General features: G+C 38.5%; 1 protein-coding gene across 1 annotated transcript; it reads left to right on the top strand.

Moving 5' to 3' along the window:
• Positions 1-100: 100 nt before the first annotated feature.
• LOC141906177 (methyl-CpG-binding domain protein 3-like) lies at positions 101-8,606 on the top strand. The gene is made up of 7 exons (XM_074795408.1): positions 101-285; positions 2,258-2,376; positions 2,751-2,893; positions 3,640-3,730; positions 4,020-4,174; positions 6,282-6,376; positions 7,328-8,606. Exons 1-7 carry the CDS (start codon positions 167-169, stop codon positions 7,341-7,343), a joined length of 738 nt encoding a protein of 245 aa, XP_074651509.1. The 5' UTR covers positions 101-166; the 3' UTR covers positions 7,344-8,606.
• Positions 8,607-9,646: the final 1,040 nt, after the last annotated feature.

The raw sequence follows: 9,646 nt of genomic DNA, 5'->3' as shown, positions 1-9,646 counted from the left end.
TTGTGTAATTAGATATGAAATCTCTCTTTGGATCTATAATCGGTGTTATAAATCTGTCGGACTATTTCCGACGCGCAGAATTCACTACGCTAAATCTTTGTTGTTCGGCTATTGAAATTCTTCGTATAATTTCGCCCCAAAACATCGTGTTTTTCCATCGAAGGAGATGAGCGTGGTTGAAAGAAGGTTTTCGGTTTGCGCCGGCTTGCCTTCTGGTTGGAAAAGGGAAGAAATTATCAGAAAATCCGGTTTATCTGCCGGAAAAACCGATGTGTATTACTACAGGTAAGCTCCCAAAAACAAGCGTGCCGCCAGCGCACCGGTCGGTGCTTCCTTTCTTCTCGCCGTCAAGTCCGTGTCATGTCAGTCAATTATTTTGCGGCTGCCGACGGTATTTATTGGCTCTATGGACTACAGAGGAACTCGAATATGAACGAATCCTGGGGTCAGGATTGCTTCTTTCTGAATCCCAATCCAATCTTAAATCCTGTACTGTAGTTCACCCTTCCCCTAGTCATTTGTGAGGGAATCAAGGTTTAGCCTTAGCCTAGGCAGGTGATATAATGCCAATGTGGCATTATTCCTGTTAACGCCATTTTGCTATTGACCTAGCTACTCTGCCCATCATACTGAAGAAAATGTGGAGAATTTGCACCCGGGCTTGCCTGTATGTAGTTAGTTACCTAATCGTTGGTGGTAAGCTTTTATAATCGGATGGGCTTATACCAACGTTAGGGATGACAAGGGCCAAAACACGGTTGAAAAAAGTAACACTTCAAAAATATACTTTCTATCCACTTCAGTCCACAATTAATGGCTTATTTCACAAACTTACACAGGTACCTTTCGAAATAATCCAATTTTATGCATGTTTCGAGTGATTAATCAACATTATTTTGAGAAATTAATTAATTTCTCCACAAATTTCGCCATTGGCCGCCATTTCTCTGTATTGCACATGTGGCATGATAAGACAAGGGGACCTACAAGGATTTATATAAAACTTCCAAGACGAAACGACAATTTTTATTTTTGATGGTTCTCCAACCTATATTTCAAATCTTCGTGTTTTCCTTAATTAATATTTAAATAATAAATTCTGGTAAAAGAAAAATGTGAATAAGTGTTGATTTCTTAATATTTTTCAATTTCGTCGTTTCGCTTTGTTAGTTTGTGCTGTTGTCCTGGCCTCAGTCCACAGGTGCCAGCACCTCCAGTAATTTTCAAAATGGCAGCTGTTGACTCTACGGAAATTTACTCTCACTTTACGGCCGATTTGCACATGGATTAAGATCGTCAGGTGAGGTGTTATAGGTATCAGACAAACTACGAATCTGTTGTGCGTCGATTACAACAAAAATTAGACGGATATCTTAAGAGACAATGAAATGCCAGGCAAATTACTCGTCAGTCAAATTGGCTGACGAAGATTTTATACAAAAATGACCTTCCCATTCCTGACTGTGGTTTGTGAAAATATCCGATCGTGAAACTAAACCACAGACAGGTTACTGACTAGCCTGTGTGTTGCTAGTGTAGCTTGTATTTCCACTTAACCACCGAGGCTCGTTCCCTACCTCTGAAATGGACCCTAAACCTAATCCTATGAACCCTCTAGACCAAAGACAACTATATAGGGGGGCCTATAGATGTTTGCAAACTAGCAGTTAACTGGAATAGGCCTGATGCCATTATCTAAATTATATCAAATTTTTTAGGGTCTTTCGGAGTTGTTGTTAAGTTGTTAGCAGTAGGCCTACCCGAATAGCCTACAGGGTTCATACCGATCAGAAAATTCCAGATTTATTTTCTAATCTACCTATAGAAAATCAGCGAATTCTGACTTTTCTTGAAAATGAGGGAATTTGTGAGTAGAGTTGATTACGCTTGAGCCTATATCGTCATTGCATATCTCATAGAATTACTTATGTCATATATTTCATTCGGTGCGAATAAGTCTCTTCAATATATGCTATGCTGATTCCATATTTCGCTTGTATCGTATGGATATTGTCAGTCCCGGCGGTCAACTGTGTATATTTGTTGATGAGTCGCACAAGGAATCTCTGGAGAGAAATAGCCCATACTGGGTATTCTTAATTCAATCAGGGAATTTTCGATTGAGGGTCAGGGAAATATCAGGAAAGTTGGATTTCTTACTGGATCTGTTGGAACCATGAATAATGCAGGCCTAAATGTTCACCTGATTCACTTCATGTACAATATTTCAAATGTGCGAAATCTTATACCTTTTCAGTCCCGATGGTCGAAAAATAAGGACGAAACCAATGATGGCGCGAGTACTCGGCGATTCGTTCGACTTGGCGTCGTTCGATTTCCGATCGGGCAAAATCAACCAGAATCCTCTTCGAAAAAGTAACTATTGTCAATATTAGGCCTGTTATTTATCTGCCGTACCATCCATTGTTTCCATAGCATAAATTTAGAATTCCTGATTAACAAAAATTAAGTTCATTGTCAATTAGTTTTAACGACCTGTGTTCGAATATCAAACACCTTCGATTTTGAAATTTGTATAAAAGAAACTGAAAAGATCTTTGGTCCAAAGATTAGGGAGGGGGGGGTAATAGGTTGACAATACATTGCTGATAAAAAAAAACAATACCGTAAACCCCTTTCTTCAGTATTTTCTATCATTGATTTCCCCACAAAACTTAGACTTCATTAATTCTCTTAATTCTGATGACAAATGACTGTTATTATTAGTATTATTATTAATTCTGCTACAGGGATGAGACACGACGCGGCTTTGGCTTTGCCGATTCGTCAGACGGCGTCGATATTCAAACAGCCAGTGACGGTAAAACGAACTCGATCTCACAGTAAAACTAAAACCGATCTGAAACACGGTGTTCAAGACCAACCTAAACAAGTACGTAATACCTCGTGTGTCTCATCCTCCCTCGAACCTGATGGCCTCGCCAGGGTACTCCGTATGAAACCCTCCCACACTAGCTCGAGACGAGAGGTTTGCTTAAGAAAACTTGCTGCACCAATCGGATTGCCCGTCATAAAATTGCTAAGGCAAATTTCACAGATAACCTAATGAATGGAAAAACATGCGCTAGGATGAATAGGGATATCTGATCGGCTAATAATGACAATCATCTGAGCTGTGCGCTCAGGCTAGTGTGGCTGGGTTTCGTACCGCGGTGAGTCTCGATGCCATCAGGTGCGAATCCCTGCCGAGTGGGATGTAATTATTGCAGCACTGTATGAATATATGGCACTCTTAGAAGATTATTGAAATAGATTTTTGCCAGCTTAAATGGCAGGTTTGCAACTGATGTGGAAAACTTAGAAAATCTATAAAGAAATCAGGGAAATCTTCGGGAATTTGACAAATTTTGTTTTAAAAGGAAACCTGGAAAATTCAGGGAATTTGGATATAACATTGACCACGCATTTCTTTATCACTAAATGATTCACACAAAATGAATAAAATGTAACATTTTTAACCAAGAAATTCCTCGGAATTACTCAGTCTTATAACATGTTTAAATCGAGGGAAACTCGGGGAATTTGTAAATTGGCAGAAACTGGCCACCCTGTGAATGGTTGAGTTTAGTCAACTAACCGAAAAAAGTTATAAACTGTATCTTTTTATTGAATTAACAGCTATTCTGGGAGAAACGTCTGCAAGGGTTGACATCCTGTGACAAAGATGAAGAAAAGTTTAAACCATTCAACTTGCCCAGAAATATTAGAGGTATTTTTCAAGATATTTTACATTCAAATATTTGATATTGGAAAGTAAGTTAACGAGCATTTAGCAGTTTGAATTTCAAAGACTTTGATTGGCTTTTAGATTGTTTTAGACAAAATTGTGCTCCACTTGGAAAATAGTACCTTTAGATAAACCGGCACTTCACATATCTAGGGTCTTACAGAGGTCTTAGGCTCCTCGTTCGTTCTGTCCCCGATGCATGAACAGATTGCAATAACCAATTGGACTATTATCATTATGCTATGATGATTCGTTATTTCATTTTTTCAAGGCATCGGCCCGGCTTTAACCGACGAGAATTTGCTGCAGAGTATAGCGGCGTGCTTGCACAATAACAGCACGCCGGTTCTCGGACAGGAAGCTTCGAAAGTTCAACTACAGAAAAATCCCGGCGTTCATATCAACGCCGATCAACCGATGATACAGGTGTGTACTGCTTAAATCTGTTGAGCCTTCTCGCTCCTCAATTCCGTCCTAAATGGATCCGTATTTGGTCACTGAGTGGTATCGTATATTGAAGTCATCTGAGATTGAAAAGAATTTTAACGAGTGGGCATGGTGTCTGAGTGACCATTAGTTTGATTCAGCGCCGCCAGAGCCCCACTGTGCTTACAGGGCTTTCTATCTTGTCGCACTTTAACACACGTATCCTATAGGGATGGCTCTGAGAATACCGGGCAGGAAATTTTTGTCGAGTTTACAGTTGTACAGTAGACTATGCCTTAATCGGTACAATTGAGACCAGGATTTTTAGCCCACTTGGGACTTTAGTCCCAGCGGGCTATTGCGTTCACTTTTCGTCCGTCGTCCGTCCGTAGACGGAATCCAGTTATTTTGGGAAGTTTTGAAGACGCTTCAAGGTAACGTCTTGATATTTGGGTTACACAGGTATCTACCCTAGACACATCTTCAGCCGAAAAACTGGCCCTGTCAGAATCAAGATGGCCGACTGGCAGCCATTGTTGTTCGCCAAAATCAGCACTTTTTACACATTTTTGAACTTTTTGAGGGAAATTTTGAAGAGGCTTTGATCAATTACCTTGATCTTTCGGATATATGTGAATCCCCCCAGGGCCCATCAACATAACAAAAATTGGGTCGGTCGGACTCAAGATGGCCGTCCTATGACCTTTTTAGTGCCCAAAAATGTTAATTTTGGCCCGAATTCTGAGTCTGTAGCTTCCTACTGGTTTGCCATTTCTCATTACAATTTGTGATGGGTGTTCTTTGGAAAGGGATGTATTATACCTGAGACAGGTATTTTTCATCAGCCAATTATGACGCAATTGGCGGCCATCTTGGTGTAACCAGTACTCATTCGTAAGTGGGAAAAAGTTTTTCCACATTATATTGATACCTAAGCGTATTTTGCTACCACAATCAATTAGAAAGTTGTAGCTCATAACGTGTTCTATGATTGTGGTGAGTTTCAAGGTAATTGGATTTCGTATATGGCCACCAGGGGGCGTTGAATAATACAATATCTTAGCATTTCTTTATTATATTCGTACCTATGAATATTTTGTAACCACAATCAATTGGAAAGTTGTAGCTCATGACATCATCTATGATTGTTGTGAGTTTTAAGGACATAAGTTTAAGTGGTCACCAGGGAGCGTTGAATAGTAGAATAACTTAGTATTTCCTTATTATATTGGTACCTAGGCATATTTTGTTACCATGATCAATTGCAAAGTTGTAGTTCATGACATGTTCTATGATTGTGGTGAGTCTCGAGGTCATTGGGTTTTAAATATGGTCACCAGGGGGCGTTGAATAGTAGAATGACTTAGTATTTCCTTATTATATTGGTACCTAGGCATATTTTGTTACCATGATCAATTGCAAAGTTGTAGTTCATGACATGTTCTATGATTGTGGCGAGTTTCGAGGTCATTGGGTTTTGAATATGGTCACCAGGAGGCGTTGAATAGTAGAATGACTTAGTATTTCCATATTAAATTGGTAACGAGGCATATTTTGTTATCACAATCAATTACAAAATCGTAGCTGCTGACATGTTCTATGATTGTGGTGAGTTTTAAGGTCATTGGTTTTTGTAAATGGGCACCAGGGGACGTTGAATATTGAAATTGTTAGATTGTTGAGCATTTGAAACCACTTCCCAAGTGGGCATGGTGTCCCTGGACCCCTAGTTTTTTTTTTACACACTTGGGAGGTTACCGAATTAGGAAGTGTGTAAGATGAAAATCTGTTCACAAAACCATTGGTATACCGGGATAAACATTACCAATTTAGAAGGAGTCTACAGTAATCGGGATAATTCAATTCTATATATCTTTATTGTCCTTTGAGTACTATGATATACAAGGATATGAAAGTGATGCAGACACTTCCTCGAAATTTGAAATTTTCTTTGAAATTCCATTCAAGAATGACCGATCTATGTAGGGACCCTGTCGGGTATCCAAGTCACGAGGTCCTGAGGAGTGATTCCTTTCTCTCACGGGTAGTTCTCGGGTTTGTTGGTTTGTTGCTGTTTATATATCGTAATCTCTTCGATGGTTTTCAGTCGGTTATGATAAACGACGACGACGTTCGTCGGCAAGAACAAAAAGTAATTGACGCTCGACGACGTCTGATACAAGCTCTACGGGCTGGAAATCTGTAAGTATTCCCGCTGTAATCCAAGCATTGTGCTAATCTCAATCGATTCTCGTTAAACTTGGGGTATGAGTTTGAACGAGGGAAGTGTCTATCCCGTATTGAAAATGCTGATCATCTACTGTCCAATGTCAGGGTGGCCACTGACCAGGAAACCCTGAAAAACTCCTGGGAATTCGGCAAATTTTACCGAAAACTTGGGAAATTCAGATAATGTTATTGACCACATGCTTCTTCATCAGTGTATGTGATTCAATGGAAAATGAATGAATGGTAACATTTTAAACTGAGAGATTTCTCTGATTCATGCTCTGAGAATCTTGTGTAATCGCATGGAAAAACCAGGGTGAACTCGGGGGATTTCTTAACGGGTGGAATGTGGCCGCAATGGTGGTTTTGAATTTTTCATTACTACCTGCCACACTGCCTACAAATAAATTTTCTTGGTGGCCATCTTGAATTTCTCATAGGTGAATTTCTCATTGCTGTCCATGATGAATCTCTCATGGACAGACAGACCCCTGTTTTGATTGAGTGCCTCTCCAAAGACTGCCAATGAAATTTAAAAAAAAAACATTCAATATTTTCCAACAGATTTCGAAATGCCCTCAGATTGCATGAAATTGCGTCTTTATCACCATACCTTGTCAGCTGATTTTTGTTTGATGCCTACAGCGCTTACTAGGATACATGCCCTTCTCGTTCACATGAAAACAACTCCCTTCAAATGTGAGATCTGCTTCTTCTAAGGAGAAGTTCATGATGGATAACTTGAACTTTAATTTTATTGCTCCATATAATATACAAGTTACATAGGAAATGACATGCAATAAAATATTAACATCAAAACACAGGAGAAACAGTACATACTGTTAGCATATCGCGGAGAAACGCGCCACGTTTTAGTCGTCGTTAATCAACTTGTGCCTTATATAGTTCTGTGACATTTTTCAGGGCCTCGTCAACGTGAACGAACATGAAACATGGGATTATATGTGTATATATATATATATATATATATATATAAGAATGAGAGGGTAGGCAGAAATGTTCAGTGCATGCAACGTTTAAGTTCGATGTTCAGTGCTTAAATATTCATTCACGCTTGCAGGATCAGAAACTTAGTGGTGTCACCTGTAGGATTATTTCGGATTAACTGACTGACTGGATTACGTATAAAAAAGAGTAGATAATTAAGGTTAATGTGACTGTGTGAAAAAAAAACGTCATTTGAATCATCGACACTGTTCATTTGGAGTCATAGGAGTTTATTTGGAATCACTGACAATGTTCATTTGGAGACATAAGCGTTTATTTGGAATTATCGACACTGTTCATTTGGAGTCACCGACATTGTTCCTTTGGAGTCATTAGCGTTTATTTGGAATCTCTGACACTGTCCATTTGGAGTCATTGATAGTTTATTTTGATTCATTGATTGACACTGTTTATTTGGAGTCATTGACGCAGGATGCAGAGTTTCTAATAGTGTTAATTTTGTGTTCAGTTGGGGTTATTGACTTGTTCAGTTGGAGTCATCGATAGTGTTCATTTGGAGTCATTGACACGGTTCAGCCAACGGAGTCGTATGGAGTCATGGATAGAGTCATTGAATGATACTGTATCATTCGACATGTTGACATGAATTTGTAACCGTGAATACTATCTAATACGCCTCACTAATAGACAATGTAGATTATTGGGACACTAAGCTCTTTATGCTTAATACTACACATTCTAATAAGGGGGTTAATGAATTATGATGTATGCAATAAACCAGAAGGTAAATGTAGATTTAATTGATAGAGATTTATGAGTCCTGATTCTATGTAGCTGAATATATGTATATCTGCCCCAATATTAAATCAATTGTCGGTCAGAATTGGTTAGATTCATAGATCAGTTTTCCTTCCCATTGAAACGTAGTTATTTTCATCGGAATAAGTTTTCATTACGGCCCTGAAATAAGTAGAAAAACTGTCATTAGTTTTTGAAGATTTGTCCAATTTTCCTATCGAGATGTGTGTAGTGTCGAATGTGAAATTTTGTTGGTGTATATTTTTAACTACGGATATCAAATATGCATTTAAGCGAGTTAGTCTCGCGTATATTATTTATTTATGCGAATAATTGAATCCTGCGATTCATCATCCTAAAATCTGTGTAAATGTTTTTGATTTTTTGTACAACCATAATCATAGAATGTACTGGCATGTAAAATTATATGTATAGAAAATGAATAAATCTCTTCTTGGAACAAAAGAATTTGATGCATTTTCGGAACTACATAATTGGAATGAAATTGATCGAAATTTCTTAGGAGCCGGTGATAACCTGAGGCGAGAGGAGTCATACATACAGACTTTTGTAATGGGAATTTTTGAAAGTCAAAATTCACACCTTTCGGAGGCTTTTAATTCTCCTTAAAAAATTGTCTACGGTTGGTGGAATTATATTCAAATTCTTCTGTAGTTCAGCTATTTTGAATGATTTTATGATTTTCATCAATGCTTTGATGATAGCATACAACACCTGGGGCAATTACTACAGTAAACGTAATCTGAGGAAAATCCTATTATTTCACCGCGAAAAAGATTACTTAATTATATGTATAATTGATCTAAGGATTTCCGGTGTGTCTGAGGAATTGCTGGGAATTGATTCGGCCGGTAAGTGTTTTAGTTCCGAACGATCTTAAATGATGGCAGCACTGTCATGCAGTATATTTGCTTTGTATTGAAAAATTTGTGACGTAGTACCAGATTTTTTTCCTGGAAATAATTGCCCAATGTTCTGCGTAGCTTAAACAGCACTCTAAAAGATATATAGATAGATGGGTTTTTTTCGAAAATATCCATATCACAATACATGAAATATAATGGATAATCGATATTAATTTCAATACAGGGTGTGTTACAAAGTTTAAAGGGATACAGTGCTTGCCAATGCGATGTACTAAAAATGTTAAGGCACTGAAACCCTGAAACCTAAAACACGGATGGCGGTTTCGAAATCTGCTGTGATAGTAAAGTTGACATGTTCATATTTGACCATGGGAGCTGCGAGTACCAAACGCTTTGATTCTGTTTGAGACATATGACACTGACTCTTACCTACCGGTACACTAAAAGGACCTCCCAAATTGACATTTTCTGAATGGCCTGGGTCTGGGGGCTATTCGTAAATTACATAAACTGTAGGGATTGTGGCAAGTCTCCTCAAGAGTGTTTATTTTTCATTTAGTAAGGCCCTTGGGAAGGGCTTACTTCGGGC

Source organism: Tubulanus polymorphus, chromosome 5, assembly GCF_964204645.1.
Source record: "Tubulanus polymorphus chromosome 5, tnTubPoly1.2, whole genome shotgun sequence".
NCBI lineage: Eukaryota > Metazoa > Nemertea > Palaeonemertea > Tubulaniformes > Tubulanidae > Tubulanus > Tubulanus polymorphus.
The sequence above is the reverse complement of the archived record's forward strand: the minus strand, read 5'-3'. Positions and strand labels throughout refer to the sequence as shown.

Bases quoted from the DNA above. Each gene is read 5' to 3' on its own strand.
- LOC141906177 (XM_074795408.1), top strand. From the start codon at position 167: ATGAGCGTGGTTGAAAGAAGGTTTTCGGTTTGCGCCGGCTTGCCTTCT. The intron at 2,377-2,750 runs GTAACTATTGTC...ATTCTGCTACAG, and splicing joins CCAGAATCCTCTTCGAAAAA to GGATGAGACACGACGCGGCT. The intron at 3,731-4,019 runs GTATTTTTCAAG...CATTTTTTCAAG, and splicing joins CTTGCCCAGAAATATTAGAG to GCATCGGCCCGGCTTTAACC.